At 41.0% G+C, this 25,642-nt stretch overlaps 1 protein-coding gene across 8 annotated transcripts; it reads left to right on the top strand.

The window, feature by feature from the left end:
• The first annotated feature begins 714 nt into the window (after positions 1-714).
• On the top strand, positions 715-24,002 carry LOC101156223 (platelet endothelial cell adhesion molecule). 8 transcript variants are annotated; one of them, XM_011484063.3, is made up of 16 exons: positions 715-863; positions 964-999; positions 4,692-4,988; positions 5,081-5,362; positions 5,446-5,718; positions 7,258-7,521; positions 8,033-8,308; positions 8,405-8,683; positions 9,736-9,840; positions 9,955-9,985; positions 12,966-13,045; positions 18,479-18,532; positions 19,563-19,652; positions 20,899-20,955; positions 21,728-21,750; positions 23,683-24,002. In XM_011484063.3, exons 1-16 carry the CDS (start codon positions 821-823, stop codon positions 23,782-23,784), a joined length of 2,292 nt encoding a protein of 763 aa, XP_011482365.1. In that variant the 5' UTR covers positions 715-820; the 3' UTR covers positions 23,785-24,002. The 8 variants fall into 8 exon arrangements, 6 of the variants coding, with proteins under 6 accessions (XP_011482365.1, XP_011482455.1, XP_011482408.1 ...); XM_011484106.3 differs by lacking the exons at positions 9,955-9,985; positions 12,966-13,045 and having other exon boundaries at positions 718-863; positions 23,683-23,952; XR_002291590.2 differs by lacking the exons at positions 12,966-13,045; positions 21,728-21,750; positions 23,683-24,002 and having other exon boundaries at positions 719-863; positions 20,899-20,924.
• The last annotated feature ends 1,640 nt before the right edge of the window (positions 24,003-25,642 follow it).

Raw genomic sequence — 25,642 nt, 5'->3', positions numbered from 1 at the left:
TATCTGTCCTTGCAGATTTCAATTTTCACACTTTAAAACAACTATTGTTACTATTGTAATTATATTGTATTGTAAGATTGTCCAGCTTTTTTTTTCTCTTTTTTTGGCCAAAAGACCGTTTCTATTGCACAAAGTGCTTTATCTAACCCTATATGGTTTTTTTTTATCATAAGTAAATTTAAAATAATTAGCCACAGATTGATAAATTAAAGATTTTTTGAAATTCTACTAAATATTCCATTTTAACAGTTTGAAACACGTTTTTCTTATTTATTTAATTCCAGTAGTTTCCCGTGAGATTCAGATTCAGAGTTTTTATCAGATTGTTTTTATCCCATTTCGGCTCCGCCCTCTCATGTCTAATCATGACACTGACAGAGGGGGAGTCCCCCTGGCACCTCCACATCCTCCAGGAGCTCCCACTTCTGTCTCCTGAAACCGTTGGAAGCGCCCCAGGAAGCCATTTTTACCTGCAGAGGCCCCGGGGCAGCCGAGGTCAGAGGTCAAAGGCCTGGGGCGCTGCGGCCCACGCTCTTTGGCTTCACTGTGACCGCCGTTACACGCACACACTCACACTTGTGCGAGGAGAACATTCCACAACAGCCGGCCCGAACATCCTCAGGAAACAACACTCGCTTCCTGTCAAATTAAGCCAAGCTGATGGCTGCTCGCTGTGATAACCGCCGCCGCTGACTGGCTGAGGTAAGCGCCATGATGGTGCCCGCTCCCGCCCAACACATAAACCGCCCCCTCCAGCTGGCAGCGGTGTCACACAGTCGTCGCCCTCCAGGACCGCCGGCATCAGTTTTCCTCCTACAGGATGGGTCTCCTGCTGCTGCTCGCCTCCACGCTCCTGTGCGGCTGTAAGGTCCCCCCCCCCTTCCTCCGAGGCCTCGCTCGCCTTAATCAGGCGGTGATTTATTTGACACTAACCTGCAGCTTCACTCTTCTCTCCAATCCAAGGTATCCAGTCTGGGATTGTGGCGAACGAAGATACATGTGAGTACAGTCTGAGATCCTGATTCCTGATTTTTTTTTTTTTTCCCCCGGTCCTTCAGTCATTCCGAGGGGAAAGGAATCGATCATTTTCTCCTGGAAAAAGCGACAGATAAAAGCTCCTTAGCAGATAAAAGTGGTGGAAAGTTGTGATGGGAGCGTGTTGGGGGGCAGTGTCACACGCCTCCCCAACCGTGAATGGAAGGTGTGAGTCAGAACAGCACAGCCGTAGCTACTACTGAAAACGTTCAAAATGTGAACATCTGAAAGAGGAGAAAACAGCAAAAACCCCCAAACTGAAGCAGAAATGTTTAAAAAAAATCAGTTTGGGAAAAAATATGTAAGCTGATAAAAAATAAATAAAAAAAAAGTTTGAAAATAAAACTTTGAAATGTCACTAAAACATTACTTTGACCTCTAATTTTTCCTTTAAAGAAGGTCCAAACTTTTAGGATAATTTAAATTGTTTTCATCTTTGTGGCACAAAGAGCAAGTTTAGTTACATATTTAATCCAAACAGAATTTTCTGACATTTTCTCAAAAAGAAAATCTCTGAGGGGATCCACACCCCCCATCAAAAAGTACTACACATGACGTTTATTAAGTATACATATAGCAAGTATACTTTAGATCATGTACGTGTAAGAAGTATACTGACTGAATACTTCAATACACTAAATTGGAATTTTACAATATAAAATGTAAACTTCCAGTATACTGCCTTTTTTTTTAGAATAGACTAAGTAAACTTGTAGTACACTTAAATAAACTACTTTTTGCTAAGATTAGTACCTCAAAACAGATTATTTTATTTTTTGTGTAATATTTTATTTTTATACATTTAAAAAAAATGCTTAGTGTTTGAATATCAAACTTTTGCACAAAAATTTACAATATTTGGAATTAACTAATCTTTAGAACAGGAATGTTTGAGTAATATAGTAATGGATTACTTTAGAAATATAATTTTATTGCTTGAAGGTTTTTAAAACCAGAACTAAAATATAGACTGTTAAAATACTACTTTATAATAATATTAAACAGTTCACGTGCACATTTTTCGAATTGAATTTTAAAAAAACGTCCTTATTGACATATTTTAACTTGAAAACCTTGTCTGTTTGTGTTATTTCACCTGGAATGAGGTCAAAGATTTTGGTGATTATTCTTCTAAAGTTTCTGTGGGTGACTGTGTTTAAACGTGAAGTTTAGTTTTTCAGGAAAATCTGCGTCTGTGATACAGGAAGGAAGGAAAACCATCAGAGCATTTCTCTTCATGAAATGTAGTTTTTAATGTGATTTTCCAACAAGCATTCATTTGATTTTGTCACCTTTGAGGCCCAAAAGATTCTGCAACTTCATGACTTCCTGTATGATGCAGGTTTAAAAACGAAATCTGACCTGAGCCAAGTCTGATCGGCTGGTAACTGCTATGTGTTTGCAAAGCCAAGTGAGTGTGACTGCAGAACACGCCCAGATCATCAACTACCACCGCCATGCTTTACTGAACTGTTTCTGCTGCCAATGCTTTAGTGGTTTTCTTTAAAGACCAAAATATTTTTTTGTGTTTGAAGGCAGGATTTACATACTTTGGTTGTTTTTGTAGATTATTTTATATTAAGAGGCACTTCCAACTTAACTGTGCTTGCTTGGTTTAACATTTTATGTCGTGGATATTACCTGTTTACTTGCTCTATGAATAATGTGACACCTGTGCTGTTTGGGACGGGGACTTGTCGCTACAGGCTACCCGATCTGTGCCCTACACTTCAGGCCTTTTACTGCATTTACTGGTTAGAGTATCTCTTGACATGTTAACAATCATAAGTACCTCCTGAAATGTTTGCAATCATGGAAACGTTTATTTTAAAGTTGACAAAAAAGAGAAAGGTTAGGGATCAGAATTGCACGATCCATACCACCCATGTCCAAGTGTCTTCTTGTTCGGTCTCATTTCATGGCAGTTGACTCCCCAGTGCGGGGAAACCCCCCCTAACAGACACATTATTCACAGTTCATTTTGCTGCAAAAGTGGCTGCAGTTGCCCCCGGGGCATCTTCTCAGAGAGGTATTCATGATGTCATTGAGATTTTCATTGTAATAACAACAATATAGAATAATAATTCTTATTATTCAGGGATGGAATTCAGTCGATGGAAACTCTGTGTCATTGAGGAAAACATAAATAAATGTGAACATGGAGTTAAACGGGTCGCACAATCGTGAAGGAGGCAAAACTGTCGGGAAATGTTACCAGGGTGCTAATCTACTCCAAGTAGCTTAAAGACCCACTTTCCAATGAAAACATTGTTTTTTTAATCATTTTTCTTGTCGCATTTTTCTGATGATGTAGGACTAAAATAAAGAAAATAACAATTAAAACTGCATATTTGAGGATTTTTTCATTCAATTAGTTAGGAATCAGGAGCAGACGAAAAAACGCAGTTGGAAAAAGCTTGTAGTTGTAAAATCTACAATTGGCTTGACAAGCTCCCTGCTCCGCTCCATTCTGATGGAAACACTTGTAGACAAATAGATCCACGTTTCCTCTTTGTTTTCCTCGTCTGAGCTGGAAGCTGGATCAAAACTGGACGGCTGGAGAGCTCTGATATTGCTCGCCATTTTTGTTGTACCAATAATGTTAGGTTGGGGGGGTGTGAGGGGCTGGAAGCTAGCAGGAGAGAATGTAAACAAGGGGATGATGGGAAATGACTGCAGGCTTACTCCATGCCAGCAGTCCTGCCCACAACTCAGAGGTGAATTTCTAATGAATTGCTCTGCAGAAACTACGCCCTAGAAAATTGCAGTTTTTTTTCGTATTTTTGCTAAAAACCGCATCATCATCATTAAATGACCTCTGGGAACGCTTTGAAAATAGACCAAAGCTGCTCTGAGCTGGATTTCTACCGTCACAAATCTTAAGATTTGCTCGTGTGACGTACTGATCGGGTACAGATCAGATAGTGACGGGACGTCAGACAACTGCCTTTCTTTCTTATCACTTTCTTTAACGTGATGGGGCACTTTCACACAGAGCTGTTTTATAAGAACCAGGATTTGTTTTCTCATAAGGTTTGCTTAATTTAGGTTCATTTAAATTTTTTTCATTTGAAAAACAAGTGAAATCTACTGAAAGCCAGGCAGGGTCCTGCTTCATTTCCAAATGAACCCTGGTGCTGTTCACTACAGTGTGAAAGCAAATGGACTCTCCACAGAACCAAAGAGGAGATATGAACCAGGAATAGGAAGTGATGTGCATTTTGAGTAGAAAAGAAGAAACTAAAAGAAGCTTGAAGTAGACATTTATCAGTCACAGGTTCAATACCCGGCTAATCCAGTTGTCGAAGTGGGGTGGAACAAGAGCACGGGTGGGTTCAGCAGCATTCCTGTTGCCTCTTTTAAGTGTGAGAATATCTGAGTTAGAATGGTTGGAAGAGCACTTTAATAGCAAACCAACTATTGAGTAAGGATAGACTTTGGACCAGCAGGACATTCTGTGTGATGTTTCCAGGCATTTTGGTCCAATCAAAATGAAAGCAAACAAAAGTAGGATGGGACATTTTTGGGGTTCCTCACCCAACTGAACTGTACCAGACTATCAAAGTGTAAAAAGGGTTTCATAGTAATTTAAAGGTTAAACACAAGGGTCTTCCCTTATCCTGAAAAAAAAAGATTCATGTCTCACCACCCTGCAGCGTTCAAGATCTCGTCTGTCACCCTGACCATCGAGCCCGCAGAAGAGGTGCCTCGGAACACCAACGTGACTTTGAGGTGCCAGACCAAGGTCCTGACCTCGGGTAACTTGGCTTTAACTCGAAAATACACCATCTTCAAAGAAAACAGAATAGTCCACACCAAGATGACCGAGTCCTCTGATGACGTCCTGTACCTGCTGCCCGAGGCTAGAGTTTCCAACAACGGCAAATACGTGTGCCAGTTAACCATCGAGGGTGAAACCTTGAGCAGCCAACCGAAAAAGCTCAAAGTGATGGGTAGGTCTGTTTACTCTTTTCTCCACATCAAAAGAAATTCAGAAAACAATTTCTCGCCATTCTTTTTACATTTGTGTCGAACCTGAAACCAGGTCTGTCGAAGCCGACTCTCCACCTTAATAGGACTTACCTCACGGAGGGGGATATGGTAACGGCCACGTGTTTGGCACCTGGAGAGACCGGTGTCTTCGGGTTCTACTTCTATGATGACTCTGTGGAACTCGGTGATGTTCAGACTGACTCCAATCGTGCACAGTCCACACTGCACTTCACTACTTTGGGTCTCCACAGACTTCACTGTTTCTACACCGTCGATAACATGCCAGTCGACGTCAAATCCGAGGAAAGCAACGAGGTCATCGTCACAGTCAGAGGTAGTCTGGGTTTTGTAGTTTCACATCTATACAGAGTGGATCCAAATTCCAAACCCTTTTTTTTTTTTTTTTTGCATCTGCAGGGCTTTCCATCAAACCAGTTCTGGAGATTTCCCCAGAGAACAACGTCTATGAAGGAGATCCTCTGAACATATCGTGCAGAGTCGAAACCTCAGGGCTCAACTCTGAAAATATTGAGGTCTACCTGAGCCAGGACGGCAACTCCCGATGGCTAAGCATGGGGAAGACGAACACCAAACACAGGATGACGGCAACAGGCCCGCAGCTCACCTTTGAGTGCATGATGACTATGGAGCATTTGAAAAAAAGTGAAAGAAGGAATGTGACCGTGATTGGTGAGTGGATTCGTGACCTCGGTAATGCTACAGACACAACAACAACAACAACAACCACCACCACCGCCGCTCGACGGGGAGGCATCGGGAGAATCTTTTATAGTTCACGCCGCCACACATCGCACGCTGCTTGGATGAGAGCAGCTAGTCTACTTATTGTGCTGGTTTTTTTAGAGGAGCGGTCCAGGACTGGGGTTCAACAAGCAGTTAAAATCACCTCCAATAATAGCAGCGAATATGTTTAGGTCGAGCAATAGTTTAAACAGTTTTCCGGTGACGGCAACATATCTACCAGATTTGTCAGAAATCACACTATGAGATTTAAAAGAGATATTAGGGTCGATGAGAAGTGAAACCTGGAGGAATGGAAACGTTGTTCCTTCCAGCCTGTTGGGAGACGTTCGGCGTCTGAACTACGTACCTGCGTTTCCTGCAGGAAAGCGACTCCTGCTTTAAGTTGTTTAAGATGAGTAAAAACGTTTCTTCTCTTAATGGGGTGGTTGAAACCTTTTCCATTCCAGCTTACAAAATGTATGTAACTGACCATCTGGATCTGTCACCCGCTGACTCGGCTCCTCCAAAGCCAGCTCCAGAGATAAAACACATTGACCATGGTCCTCCACCGCGATGGGCGTTTGGGTCAACTTTGAGTCAGGCAGGTCGAAGGAGGTTTTAGACTCTGTGGCCAGAGCCTCATGGTTCTGCCCCAGCTGTGTGGTGATGGCTTCTAGAGTCCAGCCAGCCTCCTCTTTTTTGGCCGATTTAGTTTTCTTTGAGGAGATTTTGGACTGTTGAGGGGCAAGCGTTGTTATGGCGGTCTTGTCGTGTCATTTGTAGACGGCTAAAAAGAAAAGATAGAAGAAAAAAACTTTGAACTACTCTATTGCCAAGCAACCAGAAGTCCCCCCTTCTTCGTTTTTCTTGTGCGTTTTGTCATTCTTCGATGATTATTGCAGAAAACATAAAGTTCTGTCTTCTTGGTATTCTTCTTAGCATCAACCACAGTTAGTCAAGACACGGGTTTTGGAGACGCTGTGGTGATATCAACGCCATGGCAAGTTTGGTGCAGAATCAATACTGCCTCCATATTTGGACCCACGGTGGGCTGGATCACCAGATTGACGTCTGGTCATCGCGGTCCATTTCCATTTCAAGGAGTGCCTGCACCGCTGCTGAACATTTTCTAACAATCGGACCGTGGCAGTGGGACAGCCGCAGATAATCAGTCAATTATGGCATTCCTGCCTTTCTACCACCTGCCTGCCACCGCACCAAATGTGCCCGGGCGGCCACTGACCAATGTCACAAAATCATCCAGTCACCTTAAAATATTAACTATTTTTTTCAAACCTCCGCGTGTAAAAATGTGACTGCCTCCTGATTACAAATGCCGCCACACGTCCCTGTGGAACTTGCTGAAAAACTTAAATTTAGGTATTTCTGGGATAAGTGACCATAATCTAAAGGAAAAAGCCGTCTTCCAGCGCTGCCGACTCGTGTCTTTGGTGTCTACGTCTTTAATTGTGAATCTATCCACAGAGCTGTTCTCCGCGCCCGTCCTGACAATGTCCCCGGCTGAAGTCTTTGAAGACGAGCCCATGACGCTGACCTGCAGAAGTGAAAAAGTCGCCTCGGAAAAGCTGAACAGAGCAGAGCTGAGCTACTACCTTTCTTCAAACCAAAGCTTCGCCTCCAATGGAAGTGGGGTGTTTAAAGTCAAGGCCCTGAAAACAGACCACACATGTATCGCTCAAGCAAGGGGCATCAGGAAAACCAGTAAAGCCCTCAAAGTTCATCCTAAAGGTGAGCCGCCGGGACGAACCTAGGTCACGGGGTCGTATGGCGGGTCGTACAGAAGAGCCGCTCCATCTCAGGGGGAGCACAGGCCTGTGCCTTGAAGCTTGTACGGCAACCTCAAGGGATATTATGACGTTATAATGATTGTTTGAGACAAAAATAGACAAATGTTTCCAAAGTATCTTTTTTTTTTTTTTTTTTACGTTACCTCAAAGCCTTTCTGCTTACAAAGCTATGTTGAAGACTGAACCCTTGCAGTCCTTCCTAATGCTGTTTGGAGTACAAAATGGGCCTGTAGTTGATTCCTTTGGACTGCACAGTAAAAAGATATCCTGAGTTGAACATAAATGTGTGTTTTTTTGTACTTTTGTGCTCAGGAAGTGACCAACTGCTAATATATTAATGAAAAACTCTGTACAGCAGGGAAAAATCACCTTTTGCTGCTTTTCTATTTGCATTTATGAACTCAGATATTGTCCAACGCCCCTCCCGGGTGACTATGTTTTTGCTCTTTCAGTTGCAGTTTCAGTTCCAAAAATCTCACTCCAGAACAAGCCGATCCTGGAGCAGCCCTTTCACGTCCTCTGTCAGTCGGCTGTGGGGAGTTTCCCCATCACCTACATCCTTTACAGTAACGCCACAAAACTGAAGGAAACCGTCGTCCATCTGCCCAATCAGACGGCTCTGTTCACAGTCGTCATCTACAACGCCAAAGAACTGGGAAGCTACAAATGTGAGGCACGAAACGGTGGAAAGAGGATGCAGAGCGAGGAACTGGTGATAAGCGCCATAGGTAGAAAATCCCTCAACACATTCATCTCATTAAAATGACTTTTTCCCTCCATGTTCTACATTTAGTAAAGAAACTGACCTTATTTTCCTCCCGCAGTGCCTTTGAGCAGACCGACTCTGACTGTCCTCCCTGACCTGTCAGACATCTCAGAGGGAGACCAGCTCAACCTCATCTGCGCGGTGAACGGCACTCCTCCCGTCACCTTCAGGTGGTACCGTGAGGGGGACAAACATCCCCTCCGCATCACCACCTCTGCAGAGACGTTCAAGGATTACGAAGTCGCCGTGGTTTCCAAGCAGCACAGCGGCTTGTACTACTGCGAGGCGGAGAACCGGGCCAGCATCATGGTCAGAAGCAACCCGGTTGACATAGATGGTGAGGCGGATTTGAGCTTTTCTCCTCAGAAACTGTTTTTTTCTGAATAATTTGACTGACTTTAGACATCCATGCTGATGTTCACCTTTAGAATCAAGCATTTAAAGTCAGAATTATTGCCTAATTGGCCAGATTGCCATCTGCTAACCTGCAGTCACAAAAAACAGGTTTGAAGCAAGATACTCCCACCTCTGTGTTTCACAGTTTGAAGATCATTCTTCTGTCACACCGAATATACAGAAATATTTTGACAATAACCTTACTACATAAATGAGTAAATTCTTCTCATTGTTTTTTTATTTTTTCACATTCTGCATTGGCGAATGTCAGAATGAAATGGTAAGTTTAAGGTCAAAACCAGAGGACGACGCTTTTTTTCCTCTTTTTGCTGTTTTTCTTAGTATTTGAACTGTTTTTTTTTTCTTTTCTAAGTTTCTAAGTACAATTTATCATCTGTGTAGATACGATTAGTCTGTTTAAAGTCCCTCTCCTGTCATCCGTTGATCCATTTTCAAAGAGTTCCCACTGGTCTTTTTATTATGACAATTATGACAAAACCCGGGTAGTTTTCCCCTCCCAGTTGCTGAGAGCTCAGAGCAGGGAGCTTGTGGCGTATTTTTTACGTAACTATTATTATCTTTTGCAAATAATCAACAACAAACAAATAATCTTTTTGCTCCTGATTCACAACAATTGGAATAAAGAAATACTCAAAAATGCTATTTCAAGCCTAAATTTCTCTACGTTTGTCCTCCATCATCAGAAAAACGCAACAAGAACATGTTACAACAACATTTTCATCAGAGTTGCTCCTTAACCAAGGAGGGGACATAGATAATTAGATAGTTTATCCCCCATTAGTTTCAACTGCTTTTTTTTAACCATTTAATTCAAATTCCTACATGAATCTGGGAAGTTGCTAATGAGTTTTTAAAACTGCTCTGTGAAACTGCTTGGAAACGGTCAAAAGTTGTCAGTTTACCATCCAGAGAGATCCAGTTGATTCGTTTCAGTTGACCTTTTGTCTGATCTGTACTTTTTTTTGTTTTTAGTCCGCATGGCGCTGTGGAAGAAAGCCATGATTGGGGGGATCGTGTTCTTGTTCATCCTGCTGGTGGTGACGGCCGGCTGTGTGCTGCACTACAAATCCAAGAGAGGTAGACAGATATACAGTCCTCCAGCAACTCAGCCCTGATTTGACTGTGAATGACAGAACACAGAGGTGCTCCACCTTCTACACCTCCCTTTCTTCTCATTTTATCCTCTTTCAGGCAAACGAGAAAGAGCTCCTGAGTTGTCAGTGTGAGTTTGTTTGCCCTTTGTGATGTTGTAGTGATTTTGTGTTGTGTTGTAGGGTTTGCTAAAAAGAACTATACAGGTTCTTTTGCTTGTTATTGCTAAAGCAGGTCACTTCATTGCAGTTATGTAAACGGATTTTCTTATTTTTATGCATAGGGACAGAGGTCAGACAAGTTACTTCAACCATGTTTCCACAAAACTGCACAATTCAAGTTTGTACTGAAAAAAAAAAGTCATTTGTCACCTCTTTATTAAATAAAGTTGTGGCTGAATGGAGACTAAACTAGGAACTTAACATTAGAAATTGTGCAGAAGTCAATATGTTAGAGGCAAATGAATGTTACTGGTAGTTCTTTTTGTGCAACTCCAAGTCTGTCTCAGTCAAAGGGAAAACTCTTCATTTGTGCTTCTTTTTTCCCTGTTGTCACAAACCACCACAGCTCCTCAGAGCTGGAACCAAGACAAAAATTTAGTGTTTGATTTTTTTGGGACACAGTATTAAATCTATAGGAGAACTGGACTGAGTGACTCCTCCCCCCTCCATACAAAACAGGAAGTACCCGCTGGCTCCAAGAAGCCAAAATCCCATTGACTTCTTGAAGAGCTATATTTGGTCAGAATCACTATTCTTACTCTGTTTCAGCATGTTCTGATAAACTTTTTTTTCATAATTGTAAGTTATTCAAGTTGTAAACTGACCAATCAGATTCCTCAATAAAAGTAGGTGGTTTCACGTCCAACATTCAAAACGTTTGATTGACAGGTTTCGTGTAGCCCGCTTGCTAGTGGCTAACGGCTTTCCAACTCCCGATTGGTGAGAGTGGTTACCATAGAAACAATGACCTCAAACCAAACTGGGACCAACATGACGGCATCCGTATTTCAATAAAATGCGTGACTCAAATCAAATCAAATCAAACTTTATTTATACAGCACTTTTTCAACAAAAACAAAACACAAAGTGCTTCACATTAAGACAAAACAAAATAAATAATATTAAAACCAGCACAAATTAAAATTAAAATAGAGCCCCCTCCCTAGACCAATGCACAACCCCCCACCCCTTTCCCACCTTCCACCCCCTAAACTGATGGGTGATGATTGACAGACGTAGCAGAAGCGCTTCTTAGATTTGGATAAACTCGTTCCTCCTAGCTGATGATACACGAACCATTTGAAATGATCACGACCTCCATCATTGTCCGTGATACCTGGGATTGACTCTGACCACGCCATTTTAAACGGGTTACCTTCTTCGTTGAGTTTAGTGATTCTCTGGTTTGGACTTGATGTTCAGAAGTAGTGAAAATGTAGAAGCTGTATCGTGAATTTCCGACATTTCCACCCATTTTTTTTCAATCAAATATGATCCAAGTTTTTTTTTCTTTTTCTACACCCAAATCCATGTTTTTATTTGTATAAAAAGCTTGGGCTTCATGTTAAACACTTGCTGAAGCAGCAGGGACGCTGTTTTTGGCTTTGTGGATTCAGGACTTCGTTCTAATTGGTTTATATTTTTCTGCCACTCAGCTTTGTCTTCTGTTTAGCTTATACTGTTCAGGGGTGGGGTAAATAAGGAAAAAAAGGGTTTCAGGGTGTGTGGGGCAGTAAATCTGTTGTTGTTGACTAAAGTCTTTGCTTAACCCCTTCAGGCCATAAATCGCTAATTCCCAATGTACCATTTAATCAAGGACTGTGCTTTATTTAGGAAGATTTTGTCTATATAGTTGTAAATAAATCGTAGAAAAAATTGGTTAATTTCAAATTGATTGACCAGCTGATATTGAAGAACCAATGATGTTGGGTTGTAAGAGTGCACCTATGCAGACTGGCTCGTTCCCCACTTCTCCTCCCTGTGAACCCAAGAATCTGTGGATCTCCGGTCAAAAAGAACGTTTCAGGTGTGCTGCTGTTTCAGGTTCAGACGTTCATGACTGTTTTCAAAAGAGCTGCTCCTGCAGCAGAAACATCAGTTTGAATTGGGCGCCACCATTACTGTGTTGGCCCCGCCCCTGTTCAGCAGCTCTGGTTCTGAACATTGAGCCTGAAAGCGGCCTGAAAAAGGCGAAGGGGAGAGTTTTAAACGCGCGTTTACATGGACTTTGTACTGACAGTGCACGGTGCAGAGGGTGGTGTGACCGTAGGATTCGTGACAACTGCTCTTAGATGTGGAAACAGGCCATCTGTGAATGGAAAAGTGACCAGTACTCGGACCTTAAGGCCGTGTCACAGCCACTACGATCACTTCTCGTGATACATGCGTAAACATACATCATTCATGAATGTTTTTTGCGTTTGTCATTTGTCGATGTACGCAGTCTTTTCGCAAATTGGGTTTTTCAGCTGTTCAAAATCTTTGGTTGGCTGAGAATTACACTGTTTATGCGTGTTTCTCACAGTCTATGTGCAATTATTACGTAGATCTTAGGCAACTGTGCGTGATTTTCGCAAGGTGCATACGCAAATTTGTGGTTTTCCACGACCGTTCCACGTTCATCTGACTGACTTTTCACGCGTGTACCACCGATGTACAGCTATTTATGATGACTAAAGCAGAATTAGCTGCAAAAAAAGCACGGCAAAGGCAAAACCTCACGAAGAAAAGGGTTGGAGGCCACTGTGGCGTAAAGGGCAATGTACGACTCCATCACCCGTACGTCAAAAGTGCGTGTAACTTACTTTATCCTTACAAGTACGTCATGATACCCTTACCAATCGTTGAGATACTCTACAACCCAAGTTATGACAAACTCCTTAACATTCGTTCATAACACCGTTTGCTAGGGTTGGAACGAATCAAACGTCTCAATCAAATGTCTTTTTTGTCAGGGAAAGCCAGCATCTGTTTATGTAAACAATGCAGTACAGTGACAACATGCAAAACTACCTGTATAGTTTATGAAGTCCTTCAGAAATGATGTGATTTTTTTTAAAGTTCTCTTCGCTTTGTGGCCGAGCTGACTTTATTCTCACTATTTCTCAGAAAGCCTTCAAGCCCTAAATCAGATGACTCTCTAACAGTGACTCTAACTCACGGCACAGAGGTTTATAAGTCAGCCTCAGGTAGCTGGTTTTACTTCTCTCCCATAAGTCACTAACAACCTCCATGACTTTTTAACTCCTTTTAACACTTCCTGTCTTCTTAAACGCATCAAACCTGTGGTGTGATGTTCTTCTATTGCCCAGCCTCTGGGGTAGTCACGGTATGTTTGGATTTATGGTAATCATCATTTTTTTAAGCTTTTCTTTCCTTGTCTGCGTTTTTCTGTGACTTTTATATAACAGTCAAAAACTTTTTGATTCAAGTCCAAATGTATGTTTTTTTTTAATAAATCCTTTTAGTAATAAAATCCAATTTAAAAATCTGAATATCGTGACAACCCTGCTACTTACATAAGTGACCAGTCGTCTGAAATGCATGCAGAGGTCATGTGAGGTTTTTGTCTTCACCTGAACCTCCTTTCAGACGTTCATTCTCTGTTTTCTTGAGCTTGCACCCTCTGAGTCGCCCTCAAAACTGTCTGCTTTTCCTCTCATGAGTTGTAGAGGCAGAAGAAGCCGGATGCTGCGAGCACACAGATGCTGCAGGATCTGCAGTTCAATGCTAATTCATACTCGGTTGCTGCAAAACCTGCTTAGAGCAGCCATTATCATCTTCTTGCAGACGCAGCGGCGTTCTTTGGTGACAAGGAGGGGAGAGCGACCAATGGGGCGCGAGGTAGCTTGGCGTCGCTACCTGCTGACTTCAGCAACAGGAGCAGCTGCAGTATTCCAGCAACAGTTTAGAGAGCGGACATTGTGAAGGGCGGTCACTTTCTGTTTTTAGAGGAAAAAGGAAGCTCTAAGCAAAGACTTTTCAAGAGGAACTCAAGAGACACAAACGTTGTTGATCGTGCAGAGCCGCTGCAGACTTTTTTTTGTTGGTTTTCATGAGCAGAACCCACTGCTCCCTCTCCCCTCCTCTCACAGGCTTCTCTTTTTCTGGAAACTAGGGGTGTGTATCGGGAAGAGTCTGGCGATACGATACCTCGATATTGAACCAAAACATTTTTTTTTCAAGAATTTGACTTAGAAAAACCTCTACCTGGATATGAATATGCCCTTCATTGTGATAAAATGGTAAAATTTGTTTTATTTAATGATTTCAACGCTAAGCACTGCAGCAGTATTTCATGTACAAGTTGCTTTTACCCAAGCTAATTCATCGTGCTTTTATTTTGGTAACTTAAAATATATTTTTTTCCGAAAGGGAACAGTCAACAAAACAAAATAGTTTTCAGTAATAGAAAAAAAATGAATGTGCCTTAACCAACAAGGTTCTAAAAGTATGATTGAGGAAATAGATTGCTGTTTATCCTCAACATTGCTAAATGTTCTCCAGTACTTTTAAACGGTTCACGTAAACACGGATTTCACCGCTCATTGACACGACGTTGGCCTTTTTTCAGAGCATCGTTCACATCACTCTGATCCGTCAGGTCGCTGAACTAGAATCTATTGCTGTGAAGTTCTGCAGAACTGTGGCCCGCTTTGCCGACAGCATTTAGTCTGAGGCTCCGTGCGTGACCCGCTGCACAGCGGCACTGCTTCGCTTGTTCTCATCTGAGCGCGCTGCAAAGCACCGCAACCCACGTTTTTATATGATACTGTCAGCAACATGGCACAGAGTTCTGGTTCGGTACCCATCCTGAGTAAAAACTAAGTGGTTCATGTCTCATAACAACAAAGCAGGCTGCTTTTTGCTGAGATCTTGTAGATGTTTTGTGCGGTGTAGAGCTGCTCAAAGAGGCACAGTGTGTTCTGCTGCCATTTAGCGGTTGGTGGTTAAAGTGGAAAACGAGACAGACGCTCATAAATAGTTAAACAAATATCCTCCTGACAGCATTTTAAATCAATACAAATATCGCCAGATCGATTTTTCCTTACACCCCTAGTGGAAACACAACAGCATGTGTCTTTGTCATGTCCACTCACTCACACGTTCTTCTTTGATTGTTGTATTTGCTTTGTGTAAAATCTCCATCTTCATAGTCCGTCTGCTGATCTTGATCTGTACATATCTTTACTGGAAATGTGTGTATATATTTGTGGTTGTTTTCTGGTCTGATTAGAGCAGAGGTTTCTAGAATAAAGATGCTGGATTTTATTTAGAAGTGTGTGTAGCGTTCATTTACTCTTCCGTTTTTCAAACTAGACATAATTCATGTTAGAAAACAGGAATCTTAAATGCTATTAAGTTATTATTTTTAAAAGAATGTGTGCCAGACGGTGCAACCATCTAAAGTCAAACTCATGAAGACTTTGGCGTCGTTTCATTTCCTGAAATATTTAACCTACAAAAGAGACTTCCTTGAAAAGTTAAAACAATAGAGTCTGCCAGAGAGTTCCTACAAAGGCGGGGTGCATGTTGCACGGGGGGTGGGGGGGGTGGGGGGTGCTGTGGAGGGTGGGGCTTATTTTGTTTCACTTTGAATGCCTGCAGCAGGTGGAGGAAATTAATCATAAAAGCTCTGGTGGAACAGAGTGTGAGATTACATTCTCTACTGGGAAGTTGTTTTTGCCAGAATGGACCGTGCAACCGCTGCTACATTAACAGCCCATTGTGCATAAGGCAGGGAAAGACTCTGTTTAAACCAAACAAGGAAAAACATCTACAATAGAATTAAAACGACCAAAAACTGCCTCGACATGCGCTGAAAACTTTATATTTCCCTATTTTTCCTCTGGATTAAAGAAACACAAACATGATTATAAGTGCTGTTGAATGCTGATTTACAGCTGTCACTGAAGCTTTTCCCCAACTGGGATTATCAAAGAATGTCAATCATCTACCAATCAGGTGTCATTTATGCTGGCTAATCTGCAAAAGTTGTGGGAAATCTCTGAACAACTTCATTCATTTTAGTTAGTAAAAATCCCCAAACTGAAGAATTTGAGAAACTGAAGTCTAATCAAGTTCAATGGGAAGAACGGGGTTAAAGGTCAGCGTTCAGACCAAGTTTGAGATTATTTATGCATTAATAACAACTGCTCTTACGGGTGGATCAAGATTGGTGAGCCCATAGAACAAAAATGTTCATGCAAATTTTTAATACTGGCATACTGGGGCACCACTGGGGCGGCCGATGGTGCAGCGGTAGGGCAGTCGACCCATGATCGTATTATTGCAGGTTCGATTCCCGCCTTGCTCGCCCATGTGTAGAAGTGTCCTTGGGCAAGACACTGAACCCACCTTGCCTCTGGTGGGAGGTTGGTGTCAGTGTTCGTCAGCGGAGCCGCATTCAGTGTGTGTGACTGGGTGAATGGGACTGTGACTGTAAAGCGCTTTGGACCTTCGAAAGAGGGTAGAAAGCGCTATATAAGTATACGCCTTTTACCATTTACCATGCTGGTATGCACGCATGGCATGCGCACTGACAGGTCATTGCAAGCACTTAAACAAAACGTATGGCTGCAGTAGGTGAGACGCAGGCACGTCGAACACCCTTTTTTTTTTCTTTTTACCCCCAAATTCTGTGATGGAGCCCCAGCCCCTTAGTCCTGTTTAAGTAATAAGTGTGTGGGCATCCCATGGGCGTCAGTAACAGGGTTGGGGTTTGTCACAGACATAAAGGAGCTCTGATCTGTTTATTGCAAAGCTGCATCAACATTTGTGTGTCATTCTGGGTTCCAAATGCTTAACAATGCAAACCTGCCTGACTAGACTTCTACATTCAGCAGAAGCTTTTATTCAAAGCGCCGTTCAAGCAAAATGTCAGAATCACACAACACTCATTAGGTGTTGTGCGTGTCTCACGTAGCCATTTCTACTGTTGTGCGATCCCACGTTTGTAGAGTTCAGCTTCATTTCTTTTGTGCATCAAACACACATTGTGAGCAGACAACAGAGTTCAGGTTGGACGCTGCTGTTGTGTTCGGGCGCTGATTGCTTTGATATGGCAGCCACAGGAGGCCAGGGCAGAGAGCCGATCAATTTTTTGTCATTAAAAATGTATTTTTTGCATTTTGTAGCAGTTTGACTGTGCATGCTGATACATGCATTACACTTGTAAATTTGATAAAAGACAACTTTCTGCAGAAAAAGTGGAGGTCCATAAACCAAATCTAAATACGGATGTTTGCAAGATAGAAATGGATGATGATGCTGTTATGTCAGATTGAGCAGTGTGTCATCAGCATAGAAAGGATTGAAATAATTTGGGAAGGTTAGAACTCAGAAACAAGGAAGGGCCACGTTTAGTACCCTGTGGAACCCCGGTGGAAAGGATGTGGATTTATATTTCCCTGCTAAGACCCTTACACTGAGGATCATAAGGAGGATAAGATGATTTACTGTGTTAGATGGAAGTGAGCAGCTAGAGAAGGTTAGGTGGTCATCTGTCATGACATCCAGATTTTAGAGAGCCATAATGATAAGAAACATTGGTGGAACATCCAAAGATAATGACAAGTTTAGGTTAATTAAAATCGGTTTTATACAGAAGTGTTTTAAACCCAGATGTGTTATTTTATACAAGCGACCTATTACTATGGGGACGGTGGTCTCATGAAAAACCCATGTTTTTGTCTGGCCTCAAAAGGGGGTTTGTGTTCTGGAAAAATAAAAATCAATCAATATTTTAAGGGTTTTAGAATTTGATGTAAAAAAAGCCTCCATAAACATGTTTTAGATGAAAGAACAGGTTCACACCACTTTTTCAAGGATAATAAAAGTGGGAAAAATAGTGGGTTTTTTAGAGAAAACACTGGCAGGAATAAAGACTTTTTATTAAAATAGAAAAATCCATGGAAAAACCTCCTGTTGAACAAAACCTTTAAACCTTTTTTTGTTCCATGAGGCACAAACGTTTGAGTCAGAGATGACTTGCACACATGTGAGCTCTGATGCAGCGGCCTGGTCTAGGAATTTGGAAAATTGTATTCAGCACGGTCACGTTTACGTCATTTCCTACAGTTCATTTTTCCTGCAGGACAATAGGAGTTCTCAGTAGGAGCAGGAGTCCTCGTCTTATGCACCACTTCCGCCTGAAATACAGACACAAGAACACAAAGGAGAGTCCATGGTGACTCCTTAAACAGAAATGTTACATTTGGCAACAATTCCTCTGATTTCTCAAATTGTGTAACAAAAAACTTTAAATATTCAGTAACTGTCTTGACGCAGCTTTATTTGAATGTAGTATGTGCTTGAAATTCTACTAATGTTTGGATTTTCTTGCCTGCATTTGATCAAAATGCCACCATTTTCTTGACATAAGGTTTGTGAGATGTTACTGTTGTTTCCTGTTATGCTACGTTCACACCAGGCTTCTCGCATCCAAGGATGAATGCCTGTTTACAAAGACTTTTCAATGAAAGTGGTCACTTGAATGCGCGGTGTGAACGTAGCTTTAAAGGAATGTTTCTCCATCCCAGCTGGTGCATGTTTTCAAGGCTTAGTGTCGGTTTGGTTTGAGCGCAGGCTGTTGAACTGACGAGTCCCTGTGTGTTTAACAGTGAGGGTGAACAGGTCAGCAGTCAGTGTATGGACCGAGAGAAAACCTGAAGCAGGTGAGTTTCACTGAGAAACCTAAAGTCCGTTTCCTGCTATCACCTGAAATCATTTCATACCTGTTTTAGTCCATAAAATAAATCTTCCTATTAGTGAAATTTGCAACTGAAGAGTTTTGAGGTCTGCCAACCAGTATTTACTCAAATGTGCCCAAGTCACGACAGAAACAATGGAATGAATGTGCATTTTCCCACTCATGGAATAATATTCCTCCAGAGCTGCATGTAATAACAGATCTGAACAGTTTGGAACCATTGACTGTAAATGAGAACTGGACTGAGTGGCGTTCCAAACCAATAGTATCCGCTGGGACCAAGAAGCCAAAGTCCCAGACGTCTGAATAGAAAAAAAGCAGCTGTTTACTCAGTCAGTCTATCTGTCAGAATGACCATTCCTGCTCTGCTACCTTTTTTTTTAATGTGTTATTGCTAATCCTCGTTTATTCCGTGATTTGTTTTCTGTAGTCTAAGTTATTCAAGTCATAAACTGACCAATCGGATGCCTCACTAAAAACAGGTGGTCTCACACTGAATGTTTGAAGCATTTGATTGACAGATTTCCTGTAGCCCGCTTTCAAGTTGTAGGGGGTGTGGCCAACAAGTTCACTCCTGATTGGCGAGAGTGGTTGCCATGAAACCGACTCGGACCAATCACAGCTGACTGACAATTTCTGGTTCCAACGTGGCGACGTCTGTACGGCGAAGAAATGGCGACTGAATTGACTTGATTTGGTTGGAGACCATTTTCTGTACACTCACTGGGTCAAATTCTCACATTAGTCACGTTACTTTCTTTATTATGAGGGTGTTATGTTAATGTGGATGTAATTAAGAGGAGGTTATTGTGAGTGTGTGAAAAGCATAAAGGGTGAGCTTAAGGTTTCTAACCTTTCTAACGGGCATAAACTGCTTTGTTAGAGATTTTTATTTATTTATTGTTGTTTGAGCTCTGTCGTAATGAATTTCTCTTTTGTTTTCACCTTTGTCATTTGCATATTGGAATAAATTAAAAGTATCTTTGTTGATGTAGACAACGAGGAGGACCACAGCACAGTGTCCAATGAGCCAGATGTGGAGTACACGGAAGTGGTGCATCCTCGCTCAGCAGAAGCTGCCAGAGGTAACAACGCTTTACAACCTTTAAATGATGTCCTCAATCCAGGACAAGTGTCTTATTAGGCTACAACCAGTAAAAGACACACATTTAAAATGGCAGGATCTCCAATCTAGGCCCCTGGGGTACCCCTACTTTGATAGAGGGCAGGGGTGGATTTAAATACAAGCATTCAATGAAGACTTTTTCCAAACAGCAGAAAAGGATTTTTACATGAACTTTTTTGACGTGTAAAAAAAAAAAACATAAACACAGTCTTCATATTAGATTTATTGCATTAAAGTACTCTGCAAAAACGGAATCTTAAGAAATTAAAAAGACCCTTGTTTCAAGAAAAATCGTATTTTCTGTTTTGCGAGAAAAATAATCTCAGCTAGAAAGTTTTCAATAGAAAAATAATCTCAGTTCAAGAAATAACCTGACTAGAATTATTGTTCTTAAAATAAGAATTCTTGATTTTCTTACCCCATTGACAGATTTTTATTTTATTTTTTTTAATTTTATGATTCTTTTTTTTGTTTCCAGGGGTCTGTTTTTGCAGTGCAGCTCAAAGGTTGCATAATATTTGTGTAAAGTGTCAGATTCCCATTTTATCATCCAGTAGGACCCAATTTGACTTTACTTGCAAAGTATTTTTACATTTTGCACTTTCTCGCTCATGGAAATTAAACAGAGTAATTTGAGAGGGAGTAACTGTATTGAAACATATTTTTTTAAGAGGGTACAGCACAATTCTGCATCACAGTAACAACTCGGAGGGGAAAAAATAGGATTTGCAAATGTTTTGAAAGTTTTTTTTAGCAAACATTTGCGTTTTGGCAATAGTTGTTATGTCAAATGTGTGAGTTTTTCTGTTTTGTTTTTATTAGACTTCTCCTCCACTCTATCCCAGCTCATCCAAACGACTCTTCAGTGCTTCGCCCACATTTCTTTACAGTTGATAAGACCAGCCAGCGCTTCCTGGGAGGGGCCTAATTACACTTAATTCATACACTCGCAGGTCGCAATAACTGCAGGAATAACGGCTGGAATTTTCAGCAAAGCCGTAGACCTAAACAGGAAAGGGTTGAGCTAATTGCACGTCTGCTTTTGACAGTTGCATCTTCTTCCTAGTTTTCTGCTCAAGGCCCCATGTGGGCCAGAGTGATCATTAGTGGTGGAACCTGACCCGTTTCAGGATTCTGTTGATCAGACATGAAACCCGCAGCACCTCCTGCTTTAGATCAACACTTGTCGCTGTTTACATTAACAGCTCCGCTGAGACGAGGGACAGACACAGTTTACAGCGAGCTTCAGAACTCCACACATGGTGAGTTTAACATCTTAACCAATCAATGTTTTCATATGTAAAACCACTCAAAGTTTAAATTTGTACATATTTTGGCAGTTTGGGGCTGAAATAGGGGACAGCGACTCCTTTTCCGCAATGTTTGTTATCGTCCACAGCAGTTGGTTTTCAAATTAAAACCCTCTTTTAATGGAAGAAAATAAAACAGCGTATACTTATATAGCGTCATATAGCACAGTCCCATTCACCCCATGCACACACATTCACACACACCTGATCTATGATGCTTAAAGATGTTCTGGGTATATATAAATCTGGAGCTTCATATCAAAAATTAAAACAAAGCAGCTTACAAGCTTAATGACACCACAGCCGAAGGTTTTAGTTTGTGAAGCTGAGGGCGCTTTATCTTTGTTCTGTTAAATCCCTGTGGGACTTCCTGTTATTACCAAACTCCGGGTTCCTATCAGACGATCCATCTGAACTTCTGAGTTTCCTGTTCAGAGGCAGAAGAATTGTGAGCCGCTGATGGACATCTGAGCAGCCATAGGCAGAAATAAAAGAGTTCTTGCTTTGTGTCTCGGTTTTATTTGTTGAAACAGACAATTATTGCATTTTTTTAAGATATAGACAATAATATTGGATCTTGTTTAAAAATCTCAACAGAAATTGAGTTTTTATTAATTTTAGATTGTGATGTGAGAGACAAAGCTTCATTTTTATGCTTCCTTGATTCAGACAGAATTACTCAGATTAACTTTTATTAATGAACTGCTGATGCTTTTTCTTGCAGGCCCTCCTGAAGGTCACGATTATGTAAGTAACACCCGTGACACACGGCACACCTGCTCGTTCTCTGATCAGATTGTAGGATCAGTTCACAGCAACAGTTGTATTCATGAATGAAATCCAAGTATTTAACCCTGTAAAGCCAAATAATTACATCAAAGATTTGACAGGAAATTTTTTTTTTAATTAAGTTGTTACAAAATTACAAAAAGGTCATATTTTATGAAAAAAATAATATAAATTAAAATACGTTGGGGGACTTGGTTAGTTTTTGCTCTCAACAATGTTGTTTGAGATGCAGAAATACTGACAAAAGTGTTGAGGAAAATAACACCTTAGACTGTTTACCCATGCATGTTTGAAAGACAGCACCAATTGTTATTTAGGATTGAAGTTATGTCTCCAAATTGCATAAAAAATGTGAAGATTGTTCCTGGTTTACACGGCATTTAGAGATCAAATTAAAAGATTTGGTTTTGTTTGACCTCACGTTCACACAAAAGTATTTTTATTAGATGAATTCAAACAGAAATGCTTTTTACAGCCTAAAGACTGAAATTAATAAACGAGTTTTTAAGCAGCATTTGTGCAAAACAGGTTATAACCTTGAATGCAGATTTCAGCAGTGTGATGCTGATGACCATAGAAATGGAATCTGTAGATGACAGCAACCTGAAATGTCTTTATATTTTTTTACATCTCCTTATGCTTGTTTTGTTTATGAAAACGTTTTCTGTTCTGTGGAGGACCAAATCCGAGTCACCTGAGATGAGTCACATTCAGTTTCCTCTACAGTGTAGAATTGTTTTCACTCTACTGTTTAACTAATTCATCTACAACCTTCTATTTCTCCTAAGTTAGAGGTAAAAACAGGAAAACACATAAATGATAAGCTGTTGGCCTAGAACCAATATTGTCTGTGATGCCTTTGGTTCTGACGGAGGACAAATTAGAAAGGAGTTCTGCAGAATCGCAGGAGTGGGGTCTTTTTTAAGCCAAAAGAAGCTCAAACAGACAAAGCTTTTCATGAAAATTGAGTTGTATGTTAAAAACACTCTTGGTCTGAATACAATCTGCAGTTGCAAACCCAGAGTTTGTCCCGCTTTCACTGAGCCTCAGCAGGCCAGTAAACCAGAGCAAAAGGGGGAAACTGCCGTCAAGGTTTCCAGGCTCAAACAAAGGCATCTGGGTTGGGGCTTCCTTCCCTATCAGCCGCTGCCATCAGTTCTGACCTGAAGTCACCTCCAAGCCCATCTCAGTCTGCACACCAATCACAGCCGCCAGGCCAGTCGCTGCAGCAGCAGATGTTCTGACTGTGATTCTGCCTTCGGTTTATCTTCTTGAAGAACAGTTGAACCTGTTTTTCACTCATGCTAAGGCTCCTTTTGCAAAACTGTGCTTTATATTTTGGGTAAAAACACATTTACAATGAAGTGCCACTCCTTTGATCCTATTGTAGAGCATTCCCAGTGGTCTTTTAGGTAGAACGATGCCGTTAGCCCATAAAAAATCCTGTGTCGTTTTCTAGGACATAGTTTCTGCAGAGTGGTAGGAGTCCATTAGAAATTGCCTTTGAGTTGACGAGGAGAGACCTGCGCCCCCCCCTTTTCCCTCCCCGTCACTGAGAGCTCTCTGTTTTTTACTCTCTCCCGCTAGCTACGTCTACGTCACAAATAGGAGATCTTTTTCAAACTGCATTTATTTCGTCTGCTCCTGATTCACAGCGATTTGAATAAAGAAATAATCAGATATGCAATTTTGAGCTTAATTTTCCCTGATGTATGTCCTCAGTCATCAGAAAAATGCCACAAGAAGACGTGAAAAACCCCAGAATCCAAATGCTCCATCAGAGACGGTCCTTATGCTGGCAAACTGTGCCACACTGATCTCACAAACCCAAACGTTTTGCTTTGTTTTACAGTCGACCATATTTAGCTCTTTGGCTTTGTGTGTCTGCAGGGTTCAGTAGAGTATGCTGAGCTCAATGGAGAACAGCCAGAGACGGGTCAGAACCACTCAGATCCAAACAGGTACTCTGACCTGCCAGAGCCGGTGGACTAGACAAGACCTTAGTTTTCTTTCTTAACCTTCTGTCACTGTGCTGTTTTCATTTTTTGGGTTTGATTTGTTTCTGTTCTGTTTTGTTCTGTTTTTTTTTTTACCACAAAAAGCTCCTGGCAGCTCAACTGCTGTAAATATCTTGTCTTAATAAAGTTCAGTCAAACATGAGCAATTTTGCTTTTTTAATTAAAAATAAAACTTGAAGCGCAAAAAAAAAACAGCTCTGTGATTTTTTAAAGAATAGAAAAAAAACAAAGTTTAATCTTTCAATGAGAGTTTTTTTTCATTTGTATTAAAGGGATTTTATTTGATGTGTCAGGATTACAAACTGAATTCTTCTTTGTGTCATTAAGAGAGCCAGACTGCAGCAATTTATCAACAAAAAAAATTAACAACAAAAAATCCATCCCAAAAAAGAAAAAAACTGCTATTATCAAACCATATGTTCAAGTCTGACCTGAAAATGCAAACGTGTTGATGTCATAAGATTGAATGTCGGGTTGTTTTGAAGTCCGATTTGGTTTCCAGGAATGTTCGTGCTCCAGGAACAAAGACATTCCAGCTGCTGACAACAAACACAAAGCAGTTTAACTCCAGTGATGGAGACTGGACATGACAATGGGAGGAAGACTGGGGAAAGCCAAACACATTTGGGCTTGGAGGACTCCCTTCTTTGGTGACTGCTTCTTCCCTGAACTGTTGCTTTGACGTGTGTTCGCCACCAGAGGGCGGCATTGTTCCTGTAACTACACTTTTCTTCCTCAAATGGTTTGCTACAGCAGTGTTTTTCAACCAGTGTGCCGCGGCACACTAGTGTGCCGTGGGAGATGGTCAAGTGTGCCATGGGAAATTGCCCTCATTAACTGAAAAATTAAACATTTCCCATCTCCAGGATTTCAGCTCTGTGTTCATCCAAACAGGCCCTGATAAAACACTGAGGAGTTAGGAATATAAAAGATCGTAAAATACTTTTTCTTTGCGTTTATTTTATTTTATTAAAGACATTTTGATAAGAATGACGTACCGCGATTCAACTGCAACTCCGGCTGTATTTTGGAAAAGTCCCGCCCCTTTAACTGTCTCCACCAATCATTCTTGGGGAGCTTAATCACATGTCATAAATCTGACCAATCAGAAGTGGTTAAAGTCTTCACTTCCTTGTCCCGAAAGTCGCTCAGTTCTAACAAAAATACCAGCTAAAGCTCGTCTTTATCGGTGCAGCTTTCCACAAAATCGGATGTCAGACAGTGGAACAAGTGAACAAAACAAGGAAGCTCAGAGACGCGATCTCCGCCGGCCGTTTAATGCACTACATCTCCCATGATGCATTGGGTTGTGAGAGTGACAGCGCTCAAGGAGATCTGTTGTTAAACGTCTTGAAATCAACGAACACACATCAAACTGTTTTTACATCTTCTAACTTAACTTTTATTGCATCTTTTAGAAAAAAACAGCTGCAGTTTCAAGCTTTTTCTGCAACAATTATCTAAAAAATGCATGTGAGATTGTGGAGGGACTGTAGATCAATACAGACTATGAGTTTCTCCGTTTTTTTTTTTTTTTAATTTTTGGATCCTGGTGTGCCGCGGGATTTTTTTTAAGGTTAAAGTGTGCCGTGGCTCAGAAAAGGTTGAAAAACACTGTGCTACAGGAACCATTTTATAACAGAACACATAAAAAATATCATAAAACACATTTTCCATGGAAAATCAAGGAAAATCTAAACGGTTTCTATTCAATATCATAATTAAAACAAATCTGACCCATTTTTAAAAAAAATCAAGAATGTTAATTTTTCATTCAGATGCCTGAAAATACAAGGACATTTGAATGTTTCTATAAAGGCCAAGCATTTATT

The sequence above is a fragment of the Oryzias latipes genome, chromosome 1 (assembly GCF_002234675.1).
Source record: "Oryzias latipes chromosome 1, ASM223467v1".
Lineage (NCBI taxonomy): Eukaryota > Metazoa > Chordata > Actinopteri > Beloniformes > Adrianichthyidae > Oryzias > Oryzias latipes.
Note: the sequence above shows the minus strand (reverse complement) of the source record. Positions and strands in the feature narration are given on the sequence as shown.

What these genes read in the sequence shown, in the direction of transcription:
- LOC101156223 (XM_011484063.3), top strand. Translation starts at nt 821, where the DNA reads ATGGGTCTCCTGCTGCTGCTCGCCTCCACGCTCCTGTGCGGCT. An exon ending in CCTCAAAGTTCATCCTAAAG is followed by an intron (nt 7,522 to 8,032) that starts GTGAGCCGCCGG and finishes TTGCTCTTTCAG; the next exon opens with TTGCAGTTTCAGTTCCAAAA. An exon ending in GCTTCAGAACTCCACACATG is followed by an intron (nt 20,956 to 21,727) that starts GTGAGTTTAACA and finishes TTTTTCTTGCAG; the next exon opens with GCCCTCCTGAAGGTCACGAT.